General features: G+C 43.4%; 1 protein-coding gene across 1 annotated transcript in view; it reads left to right on the plus strand.

The window, feature by feature from the left end:
* The window catches only part of DNAH9 (dynein axonemal heavy chain 9), a 376,206-nt gene that overhangs the window by 22,356 nt on the left and 340,639 nt on the right, over positions 1–13,211 (plus strand). Inside the window, exons 7-8 of the mRNA XM_026456281.1 lie at positions 8,362–8,529; positions 11,660–11,776. Coding sequence (XP_026312066.1) covers positions 8,362–8,529; positions 11,660–11,776 — 285 coding nt within the window. The remainder of the gene's footprint in view (positions 1–8,361; positions 8,530–11,659; positions 11,777–13,211) is intronic.

Here is a 13,211-nt window from a genome sequence, read left to right on the forward strand (position 1 = left end):
AAAAAAAAAAAAAAAAAAATTAGTCCGGCATGGTGATGCACACCTGTAGTCTCAGCTACTCGGGAGGCTGAGGCAGGAGAAGTGCTTGAACCTGGGAGGCAGAGGTTGCAGTGAGCCAAGATTGTACCACTGCACTCCAGCCTGGGAACACAGCGAGACTCCAGTCTCAAAAAAAAAAAAAAAAAAAAAAAAAAGTGAGATTGATGTGTTACTGGGAGCAAGAAAGAGGGGTCTCAAAGCCCAGCAGGACTTTGACAAAAAGTGGGGAACACAAGAGAAAATCAGTTGTGAAACTGGAGTGGGAATTTGCCAGGGAAAACGAAGATGGGAAGGGCATAAAGATAGAGAAAATGTATGAGAAAGCCAGAAGCTAGATCTTACGAAAGGTGCACCTTAAACCCTTCATCAGGATCACAGAGACTATAAATAATAAATTATCTAGCTTTATCCTAAATGCCTCTTTTTCCCTCAGCCGTTTCCATCACGGTTGATGTACAGCCCTTCACTCCTCCTGCACTCTGTATTCCTCTCACATCCACCACCAATTCCTTTGCTGCTGTTTAGTGAGAGGTGAGGGACACTCCAGCCCCAACCCATGCCTGGCCTGGGCTGACCACGAAGAACGAATTTCCATCACTGCCTTGTAGCAGCCACGTTTGCAGGTGCTCCAGCCCTGCAGATGGCCCTGGGAATGGTAGCAGAGCATGGCTCTGAAGTGACTGCCTGGACAGGGCCCCCAGGCCCTGTGCACACATGCTAACGATTTGACTTTGCATATAGACAGGTATTCTAACACCAGGGCACCTAATCTGCAGGGTATATTCAGTAAATATAAGCAGAGATGGCCACCAGGCTCCCAAGAGTCACTACCCTCACAGTAAGTCCTTTCTCAGGCTGCTGCTGTTTTCTGAATCAAGGGCACAGGTGCATAAAAAGCAGTTGCCCCCACTTAATTAGAGGATGACATGAATGTCACCAAACTCCCTGCCTTACTGCTGCTTCTTCTCTTGCATGTTGTTCTGTCCTTGGCTCTGGTTAGCTTGGCTCCTGTGCCCAGCTGCTCCTTTTCTTTTCTTTTTCCAGTCTGGAACGCAATGGCGCGATCTCGGCTCACCACAACCTCCACCTCCCGGGTTCAAGCGATTCTCCTGCCTCAGCCTCCTGAGTAGCTGGGATTACAGGCATGCACCTCCATGCCTGGCTAATTTTTGTATTTTTAGTAGAGACAGAGTTTCTCCATGTTGGTCAGGCTGGTCTTGAACTCCCGACCTCAGGTGATCCACCCGCCTCAACCTCCCAAAGTGCTGGGATCACAGGCATGAGCCACCACGCCCGGTCATCATTTTTTTTTTTTTTTTTTTTTTATGTTCAGGCAGATACTTTAGTTTTTTCTTTTTTTTTTTTTATTATTATACTTTAAGTTCTAGGGTACATGTGCATAACGTGCAGGTTTGTTACATATGTATACTTGTGCCATGTTGGTGTGCTGCACCCATCAACTCGTCAGCACCCATCAACTCGTCATTTACATCAGGTAAAACTCCCGATGCAATCCCTCCTCCCCGCCCCCGCCATGATAGGCCCCGGTGTGTGATGTTCCCCTTCCCAAGTCCAAGTGAGCTCATTGTTCAGTTCCCACCTGTGAGTGAGAACATGCGGTGTGTGGTTTTCTGTTCTTGTGATAGTTTGCTGAGAATGATGATTTCCAGCTGCATCCATGTCCCTACAAAGGACACAAACTCATCCTTTTTATGGCTGCATAGTATTCCATGGTGTATATGTGCCACATTTTCTTAATCCAGTCTGTCACTGATGGACATTTGGGTTGATTCCAAGTCTTTGCTATTGTGAATAGTGCCGCAGTGAACATACGTGTGCATGTGTCTTTGTAGTAGAATAATTTATAATCCTTTGGGTATATACCCAGTAGTGGGATGGCTGGGTCATATGGTACATCTAGTTCTAGATCCTTGAGGAATCGCCATACTGTTTTCCATAATGGTTGAACTAGTTTACAATCCCACCAACAGTGTGAAAGTGTTCCTGTTTCTCCACATCCTCTCCAGCACCTGTTGTTTCCTGATTTTTTAATGATCGCCATTCTAACTGGTTTGAGATGGTATCTCATTGTGGTTTTGATTTGCATTTCTCTGATGGCCAGTGATGACGAGCATTTTTTCATGTGTCTGTTGGCTGTATGCATGTCTTCTTTTGAGAAATGTCTGTTCATATCTTTTCTTGACTGTGTTTCCCTCTCCTTCCCTTTCTCTAATTCTTCCTCCTCCTTTTACTTGGTCCCCCTTTTACTTTGTTCTCTTTCTCTATTTTCTCACTTCCCTGATCTCTTTTTTTGCCGTGAATTTCCATGTTTTTTCATCTTCCTATGGCTACTCCTTGCCCCCTTTCCTCATATTCCTCCCCTCTTTTATTTTTAATCTCCCAAATGCCTGCTTAGATGCATCACCCTTGCCCTTTGCCATCTTCCTCCTCCCTGAGCTCTTGCCTCCTGAGTCTGTGCAGCGGAACACAGAACTATCAACTGTCCTCTGGCATATTTCATGTAGCCCTTTAGTTAACATTCTGTGTATCTCTGTGATCGATGCCTGTTTGAAATGGGATTAATCTGCTCCTCTCCAGTAAGGATTATCATGAACTTAGCCTTATTCATCTTCTGTTCTAATACAATCTATGGCCACTGAGATGATGGTAGCTGCAATTAATAAATACATGAAACACCAATGTGTTTATCTCTCTGCATGCTCTAGTCAAGGGTTAGAGTGTGAAGAACTGGTTTTTAATCCCCACAATTCTCCCAGATTTCATTTCTCTGATGTGAGTTGCTTTTTTATTCTGTCACTCTTTTTGCACAAGAGAATTTTGTTGTGCAGATCCACTCTTCCTCTCTGGGTGCCTGCTAAATGCCAGAGGTGGGGGTGGCTTGAAAGCAGGAGTATACATTGCCCAGTATTTTTTGGTGTCTGCAGTAAGCAAAGTAATTGCATTTTCAGGATACCACCATTCTCCTCTGCCTTCTTATCACAACCGTGATACAGCTAATCTCTTGTGTATCTCTTGTGGAGGGAAGAACGAGGAATAAAAAACTAAAAACTTAACATGTTTCAAGAACCTATCCCATGCCAGAGCCTGTATCCTTGCAAATCATCTTAAGAACTGGGGGCCTGGTGCGGTGGCTCATGCCTGTAATCCCAGCCCTTTGGGAGGCCGAGGGTCGGGGGGATCACTTGAGGTCAGGAGTTTGAGACAAGCCTGTTCAACATGGTGAAACGCCATCTCTACTAAAAATACAAAAATAGCCGTGCATGATGGCATACCTCTGTAATCCCAGACACCCAGGAGGCTGAGGCAGGAGAATCACTGGAACCTGGGAGGCAGAGGATGTAGTGAACCGAGATCGTGCCACTGCACTCCAGCCTGGGTGACAGAGCAAGACTCCGTCTCAAAAAAAAAAAAAAGAAAAGAAAAAGAAAAAAAGAAATGGCTATCAGAATCTTTTCTTTAACAAATGAGCATAACTAAGTCTGATACATAAATGAACTCACCCATAGTTACACAGGTTGGAGAGGTATAGCTGAGACTTATACCCAGGGGGACAGCTAGTTGCAAGTACTGTCTTTGCACCAAACTTTGATATCGTACAGGGAGTTGTAAAGGTCTGTTTCCTTCCTTCCATCCTTTTCTCTCTTCCTTCCTTCTTTCTTTCCTCCCACTGTCCTGGTTTGAGGATCTCAAACTGGTTTTGTGGTTTTCTGCCCTTATACACTCTGTTCTACTTTTGTACACTCAATTTTTACCATACGATTTCTAGGTCTTTATATCAAAGTAAGTTACTCAGGTAAAATTGTAATTCCCATTTCATGAAAGGATCTTATCTGACTTTACGATTTACTAAGAAAATCCCAGAAGTCTATGAAATCTTTGCAATTTGAATGAACCATCAAAATTCAAAGAGAAAAAGTTGTTGGGTTGCCTCTTGATTCCTTCTTTCATCCTGCCTTCCTGCTTGATGCATCAGTGCACACACACACACACTCACTGAGTTCATTTTTGTGTCACAGAGTTGTAGATTCTGCAGATCCCCTGTTTGAGTTTCTGCCTGCAGCCTCTTCCCTCCAAACAATGCAGCTTGGAGAGAATTCTCATTTCCTTTATTATAAAACTGCTGTAAAGCTGTGATTCATTTGGAGACAAAATGATTTCCTGCTGAGGCTTTATGCGAAGTGATTAGCAGGTAGATAGGTAATAAGCTGACCTAATATCCACGCCGCGTTTCCTTTTGCTCTTTCTACCATCTCCAGCCACTCTGCAGCCTCCTTTCATTCTGAGCCTAATTGGGTGACTTCCCTTTTAGCCCGGCTTGAATATGTGGTCACATAGGAGACCATTAGCCACATAAGGTCGGTGGCAGTCAAAAGGTAAAGAAAACAGTCTTTTTCCAAATGACCTTTTGAGATTTTCATCTATGAACGTCTGCTTTGTGCTCTCCCTTAATGAATTCTCAAGGTTCTTCTTTTAAGATGGGCAGCGCGGCCTCTCCTTTGAGCAGGGGGTTGCTGTCGGTAGGTCTTGCCATTACCCCTGATTTTGATTCTTCATCTCAGGGGCCAGAGCACATATTGAATCCTCCCCACATCCCCCCACCTGCCACCACCATTAAGTGCTGCACGGTTTTTCATAAGAATAGAACCTGATCAGTCCAGTCAGCAGCCTGGGACCCCAGGGCTCCTTGTTCTGTCTTGAAAGAAACACCCAAATGTCCCCTATATACACCATTACACATATAATATCCATTAACCCGGTCTAGTGACATCAGAGTGATCATGGTTAATTATAGTGGTTGCCTTTTATTGAAGTCCTACAGGGAACTCTCCATGAACTTGGTAACTCTACAGCAACTTAAGTGTTACCGTTCCCATCTACAGGTTAGGAATGTGAAGCTTAGAAAAGTTAGATGTCTTGCTTTAAGCCACATAGCTAGTAAATGATGGAACCAGGGTTGTGTAAACTCTGGGTTTGTTTTTTTTTTTGCCCTAGATCCTAGGCTCTTTCCACAATGCCATATGTTGTGTCTCTGAAGTGGATATTTCAGCCTGTATATAACATGATGAATTTCGTGTTTAGTACTGTGATGAATAAAAATAGATATTTTAAAAATATCATTTAAACCTCTTATTGATTTAAATTGCCTTGTATCTGTTTTGTGAGAACTTTTAAATAAACAATGAAAGAGCTTACATTTACATAATTTAAGAATCGAAATATTTTGATTCTTAAAGATTTAAGGCTGATCAAAGATATAACCATGGTCAATGCCATAAATCTGGTGTCTATGGTTGTAAGACAGTTTCCCAGCTGCTTCAGAAACCTTTTCTACAATGCCTCCAACATCAAACTTACTAAAACTCGTTCAGCGGGCCGGGCGCGGTGGCTCAAGCCTGTAATCCCAGCACTTTGGGAGGCCGAGATGGGCGGATCACAAGGTCAGGAGATCAAGACCATCCTGGCTAACACGGTGAAACCCCATCTCTACTAAAAAATACAAAAAACTAGCAGGACGAGGTGGCGGGCGCCTGTAGTAGCAGCTACTCAGGAGGCTGAGGCAGGAGAATGGTGTAAACCCGGGAGGCGGAGCTTGCAGTGAGCTGAGATCGGCCACTGCACTTCAGCCTGGGCGACAGAGCGAGACTCCATCTCAAAAAAAAAAAAAAAAAAAAAAAAACTCGTTCAGTGATGGAGAGCTCACTCCCTCTCTTCATAGCCCATTCTGCAGCATTAGATGATTGTGTTTTATTAAATGAAACCACAGGAAATGGCCATTTTTTAGGTTGAAATGATCCCATATCAGCAATATAGTAAGTTCAACCTGTATGGTGAGGTCACATCTGCTGTTTTGTCCCATTCACTCATTTGCCTTCATTCTGCCCTCAATGTAGCACCAGGGAGGGTTCCCCCTTGCGCTTGACCATGGTCCTGTGGACACTGAAATGTCCTTCTTTGTAATTCTCTTCTCTTGTCTATTTTTTTTTTTCACCAACTGCTCTTCAGAGGTTAGGGTGCCTAGCTCCTCTATCACTGTGTTGCTTTTTTTTTTTGGAAGTATTATAGCCAAGTCAAAGAACAAAGAGCATATATTACTTGACTCAACAAATATGTGTTCAGGGTCAGGGACTCTTCCAGGCACTGGAAATGCCAAGGTACCTTTGGGGCATTTACAACTTACTGGACAGAAAATAAGCAAATAGTATAATGTAATGCCAAATAATATAATTCCAGAGTGTGATAAGCGCTCTGAATAAGCAGAAGAAGGGGATAGGGAGTTTGGGAAAAAGCTGGATGGGTGGATCTCTTTCCATGGAAGGGTGAGGAAAGGCCTAAGACCTTGAGTTGAGCACCAGATAAAAGTGTTGTCCACCATGTGTGTGTTAAGTTACGTAAAACAATGTAAGTATCCCTCTTTTTAAGTGACCAGACTTTCTCCAAAAGTAGGATGGTTAAATAAATATTTCACTAATACCTAGGAAAAATTGAAGATGAAACACCTTTCTGTCACCTCCCTAGACCGTGCTTTAAGTATTCTTGAGAAATAAAATAGTCTAACAAAATTATCCTCTGGGTTTCTGATGTAATCAAACATATCAAAATGTGTTTCCCTTTTAAAATGGTTAGGAAGTATTTCCTAGAAATTGAAATTGACATCCACAGAATTATGAAGAATGAGTACCAAGGTTGCATTTCACAGCACAAGTATGACTCTCCCTATAAAACCAATTACAACTAAGCACTTTCTGAGAGACTTGAATTACTACTGAAGTCAATTTCATTTCCATAAAGTTCATTTCGATTTTCTTCCCAGTATATCAAGTTGAACCTATTTTTAAAGAAAGACTGCCACTTTTCCCACCATTAGTGGCAAAAGTCCCTCCCTGGTTTTGGCATCTGTCTTCCCTGCCTTGGCTGGTGTCTTCCCTCTTCTCTCCCCTCCCACTTCAGCTGCTTGCCACCAGCCATACCCAAACACAGCTGAACAAAAACAGGCTTGTTAGTTGGCTGCCCAAATCTGCATTGGTACCCTCCTGGCCAAACGGGGAAAGTCAGCCATTGTCCCCACTTCCCAGCGCCTCTGTCACTGCTGCTGGAGTTGGTGTCCCAGCAGGAGAAAGGAGACAGGCAGCCTGTGCTAGCCTGATGGGTTACCCACAGCAGCGGCCATGGGCAGTGAGATTTCCTGCGGTGGTACCAGGACCTGCTGGATTTTACAGCATCGGTGTCATGGTGCACCCCTTAAACCTCCAGAGTAGAGGATCCCTCCCACAGTCCACAGCAAATGTTGGCCAAAATGACACAAAGGGAAGTTTTGCCGTCCTCTTTCCGGCCTAAGGGGAATGCACACGGATTGGAAGTCATGACAAGAACCGTATCTTGTTTTGGAGGTTTTGTGATTTTTAGGTACTCACAAGAGATAAATTCAATCTGCCCTGCTAGACGTGTTTAGGAGGAAGCTCCCATCCTATCGGAGGTGCAGTAGCTTCCGTGGACTCAGGAGGGGCTCCTCCCCAAGGCTTCTGGGTTGTGCTGTCCACCTGTCATTGGACCTCAAGCACACCTGGGACACTGCCACATCAATAACAGCGGTGATACTGTGTGTGCAGACCTGACCTAAATCCCAGGCTTGAGTTAACTGACTTAGCGCTCAGCATCATGCTACAAGGTGTTGTTATTATTCTGCAGCAGATGAAGAAGCACAGCACAGAGCTGGTAAATAACTACTTGCCGCCACCCGGCTGGCAGCAGGACGTAATATCCCGTGCACACCCAGCAAGGGGACCCTGCAGGAGATGTATTTGCTTGGCAGAGAAGTTGCAAAGAAGGCCGGTGTCACCCTCTGGGCATGTCTTCAGGACTATTTTGCAACTCTGCTTTCCTGTCAACATCCCCTAGGATTGCTGTCATTCTAGAACTGGATAACGTGATCCATTTGAAATGAGCTATTTTAGAGAAATCAGCGATAAAGCTACCAATTATACAAATAGTTTTATTATTATTACATTTTATTATTTGTTAAAGACCACAAAGACATAGAGAGGTGGAAGCATACATTTCACTTATTTATGTATGTATATATTTATTTTGGTTCGCGTGAATTTTATTTGACTGTACTTTCTCTTTGCTTTGTTATCGAGTTTAAACAAGAGTTATTTTTACCAATCCAATCTAATAAGGTTACGAAACTAATCAGGCTCCACAATTTCCTAAGCAACCACCGCCCCCAGGTTTCCAACTTTTCTCATCCACTGTTAATGATGATGATGATGATTTTAACTCTTTTGTGAATTGTCCCCATAGGGTCTTCTGAAGACAGCCCTGGATTTCCACAAACTGGGAAAGGTGGAGTTCAGCGGCATCAGAGGGAATGCCCTGAGTCAGCAGGTCCAGCAAATGCATGAGGAATTTCACGAGATGTACAGGCTTTTCTCAGGGTCTTCCTCCGACTACCTGTACCTCCAAAGCACGGTAGGGTTGGGAAGGGCTGAATCGCCAGCTCTGCCTCTGTCCCAGATGCCTCTCACCTGTAGGGTATAGGCATTTACTTGTATTTTCCCTGTGTATTTCCTTTGGCTCTGTGGTCCCAGTGGGTTTGCTAATTACCCTTTGTGGTAGGAGAAATTATTATTCCTTGTGCCAAGAGAAAGATTCTAATTATTCTTTGTGTTGGGAGAAAGATCAAGGAGGCCTCTTCCAACTGTTAACTGCTCCAAACTAATGACACCAGGGTTTCAGAGATGCTGAGGTGGGTATGACCTGACAGTGGAGGTTGTGGCCACCCTGTGGCTTCAAAAGTTTTAAGCTCAGTGAAAGAAGCCAGATCCAGAAAGACAAATGTTGCATGGTCTCACCTACACAACGCATCCGAAATAGTCAAAGCCACAGAAGCAGAGTGGAATGGTGGCTGCCAGGGGCTGGGGAAGAGGCAAATGGGAAGGTGGTGGTCAAACAGTATAAAGTTTCAGTTATGCATGATAAATAATTTCTGGAGCTCTAACGTACAACATGGTGAAGACGGTTAACAACACCGTATTGCGGGCTGGGCGTGGTGGTGCACGCCTGTAATCCCAGCAGGAGGAAAAGGCGGGCAGATCACGAGGTCAAGAGATTGAGACCATCCTGGCTAACATGGTGAAACCCCGTCTCTACTAAAAATACAAAAATTAGCCAGGCATGATGGCGGGCGCCTGTAGTCCCAGCTACTCAGGAGGCCGAGGCAGGAGAATTGCTTGAACCTGGGAGGCGGAGTTTGCAGTGAGCCGAGATCCCACCACTGCGCTCCAGCCTGGCGATAGAGGGAGACTCCATCTCAAAAAAAAAAAAAAAAAAAAAAAAAAAAATTGTATTGCTTTGCTCTCTCACTCATAAGTGGGAGTTGAACAATGAGAACACACGGACACAGAGAGGGGAACAACATACACTGGGACCTGTCAGGGATTGGGGGCCAAGGGGAGGGAGAGCATTAGGACAAATGATGCATGCAGGGCTTAAAACCTAGATGAGGGGTTGATAGGTGCAGCAAACCACCATGGCATATGTATACCTATGTAACAAACCTGCACGTTCTGCACATGTATCCCAGAACTAACAGTAAAATAATTTTAAAAAAAGAAAAACTGTTTTGCGTACTTGAAATTCACTAAAAGGGTAGATCCTAAGTGTTCTCACCACCCACACAAAAAGCAAATGGTAACTGTGTGAGGTGATGAGTATGTTAATTAGCTTGATAGTGGTGATCATTTCACAGTGTATACATGTATCAAAACATGTATACAACACATGTATACAATTTTTATTTGTCAATTATAACTTAATAAAACTAAGGGGGAACGAAGTTTTAAGCTTTGGGCAAAAATTGCTAAGGGAAGAACAGACACACCTGGGCAGAATTTTTTTAGTGACTTGGGGAGGTGTAAGTGAAGCCACAGCCTGGGTTTTCTGATCTGAACCTGGTTCCCAATAGAACACACAGGATAAGGAAAGGGCCAGCGAAGCATTTTTCAGGACAGGAACAAAGAGCCCGCATCTCACCTGTAGCCCCAAGAAAGCCTCGACCTGTGAGTCCACACCCATGGGAGAAAAAAAAGAAGAAAAAGGGCCAGTATGAAAACAGAGAATGGAAATACCAGAAAAAGGAATGGCAGAATTACTGGAGAAGGAGTTGTAAGAGTGTGTGCGGGAAAAGGAGAAAGAAATTAGGGCAGGAATCTGCCCCGAGCACCTTCAGACATCCAGGGGAATCTTATTTGGCCAGACACAGGAAGGTACTGCCTTCTAAGAATTCTATTAGTCAAAAGTAGACCCAAAAAAGGTGGACCATAGACCATCCTGGCTAGGACAGTGAAACCCCATCTCTATTAAAAATACAAAAAATTAGCTGGGAGTCGTGGTGTGGGCCTGTAATCCAGCTACTTGGGAGGCTGAGGCAGGAGAATTGCTTGAACCCAGGAGGCAGAGATTGCAGTGAGCCGAGATCGTGCCACTGCACTCCAGCCTAGGCCACAGAGCGAGACTCCATCTCAAAAAAAAAAAAAAAGAAAAAAGAAAAAAAAGGTAGGCCACAGAGCAGGCTATATACAATGTATTTGCTACCCTATAATATAATAAAACAAAGCATAATCCCAGGGATTTTGCCCAGGGTAAAAACTAAAAACTAAAAAGAAACATACCACAATGTCATCATGTTTGGGAAGTAGGACTAGACTATTTCTTCATAACCTTTTTTTTTTTTTTCACACACACACATGCATTACTGTTACAAAGCAGTAGTAACAAATAATTCCACAAATTAGAGATTGGCATTAACAATGTTTCCCTGAAAACTGCTACATTCTAAGAGAAATACATTAGGGTTACCAGATAAACTACACTAATTTGGACATACTAAAAAAAAAAAAAAAAAAAAAATCTTGTTTATCTGAAATTCCAATTTAACTGAATGCCTTATAGTTTTATTTGCTAAATTTGGCAGTCTTAAGAACAAGGCTAGTTGCTGTCTTAACCAATTAAGAAGGATTTAGAAGAAATAGTTTGCATTAGTTTAATTAGCTTTCTTTCCTCCTAATGGCTAGATTAGGTTGCTGACAATGGAAAAATGGAATTCTGACTTGGGGAAGGGAAGAAAGTGGGTGGTAATGTTGAAATAGCCCCGTTGCTAGGGCTGTTGCTGCTATAATGGTTTTCAGGGTAACAAGAGCTGGTGTTATAAGAGCTGGTGTTATGAGTGAGAGAGAAGGGGCTTCAGGAAGCAGAATGGAGGAGCATGGAAAGGGTGGAAGAACACCAAACTCACATCTAATTCACTCCACCATTTTTCTGGGACCCTCTAGGTAAAAATGCTGCAACCACAGGGTAACTCTACATGGCTAAAAGTTAAGTCATGCCATGGTGAATTTCAGAAAATTAAAATAATTCTTTGGTATAACCAGTTCAGTTCAAACACAAAAGTTAGCTGTGAGGAGCATAGTGGGGTTGGCTTTCAGAAAATTATGTTTTACATATATATGTATATATATGTATATGTGTATATATATGTGTGTGTGTGTGTATATGTGTGTGTGTGTGTGTGTGTATATGTATATATATGGTGTCTCTTCAGGGCTTTGAAAATGACATCGCTGAATTTAACCAGAAAGTAGAAGACCTCGACCGAAGACTGGGGACTATCTTTATTCAAGCTTTCGATGATGCACCTGGCTTGGAGCATGCCTTTAAGGTTTGTGTAAATGGGGCAAGAGCCACTCTGTCCTGGATACTCCCCCAGCCCTCATCAGAGGATGATATGAATACCTTTCCAACTGTTCTGTTCCTGCAACTATTAATTATTCTTATTAATCTATTAGAGAAGGATGTGGGAATCCTTCTCATATCAAGAAAGTGTGCAGAACTGGTATTCTCAGGCTGAGTACTTATGTTTTCCTGAAAATGTAACAATATAAAAATACTTTTAAGAGGAATTTCGGCAGTGATCTCTTCAGGTGCCACACCGTTATCAGTAGGGAAAGTGTGACCGTGCAGTACCATGGCTATTTAACCATGGTTGCTAGGTTGATTCAATCTAGAGCAAACCACCTCCCAGGTAATGAGTGTTAGGTTTCAGGCATCGATCACTGGAATAAGAAGATTTTTGCTCTTACCATATCACGCTCAGATCAGGTAGCACAAAGTGTATGGAGGAGAAGGTTTAGGACAAGGCATAGATGATGAGTAGGTAAATGACTGCACAGCTGAAAGTGCTGCATCGTGAGACATGAAGACTCGGTGGAGCATGATATGTCTTCCATCAAGCAATCAAGAGGCTTATTCTGGGCCAGGCGCGGTGGCTCACGCCTGTAATCCCAGCACTTTGGGAGGCAGAGGCGGGCGAATCACGAGGTCAGGAGATCAAGACCATCATGGCTGACAGGTGAAACCCTGTCTCTACTAAAAATACAAAAAAAAAAAATTAACCAGGCATGGTGGTGGGCATCTGTAGTCCCAGCTACTCGGGAGGCTGAGGCAGGAGAATGGCCTGAACCCGGGAGGCGGAGCTTGCAGTGAGCCGAGATCACGCCATTGCACTCCAGCCTGGGGGACAGAGCTAGGCTCTGTCTCAAAAAAAAAAAAAAAAAAAAAAAAAGGCTTATTCTGTAAAATTTTAAGGGTTCCACTAGTTGGTGGAAGTTACAAGAAGTCACATTGTGGTTCAGTAGAGGAAAGAGGTTTCTGTCAAAGCTGTTTAAGATGGAATGGACTTCTTCAGCAAGTAGTTCAGTTTCTGGGCACTGAAAATATTCAGACACAGGATCTGTGATGGGTGGGACAATTGTAGAAGAGGCTTCAACCCTGGATGGATGGATCTGTGCTATTCTAGAATATTTGGTAACCCAAATGTGGCGGGCTCCATTAGCCATTGAGTATATATGTAACCTTTAATAAATACCGTAATTCACATTGGAAGGCTTTTGAGATTCCCCTCTCTAAGCATTTGAACCAATTCCAGTGAAAGGGCTTGCCTGTGTCCACAGAATGGTCATGCATGCCACCTCTCCAAGCGTTTGAACCAATTCCAGTGAAAAGGTTCGCCTGTGTCCACAGAATGGTCATGCATGCCATTATCTGTCAGGGCTCATTGAAACTCTGCTTCTCAGGTAACTTATGGGGCTGAAACT

Source organism: Piliocolobus tephrosceles, chromosome 16, assembly GCF_002776525.5.
Source record: "Piliocolobus tephrosceles isolate RC106 chromosome 16, ASM277652v3, whole genome shotgun sequence".
NCBI lineage: Eukaryota > Metazoa > Chordata > Mammalia > Primates > Cercopithecidae > Piliocolobus > Piliocolobus tephrosceles.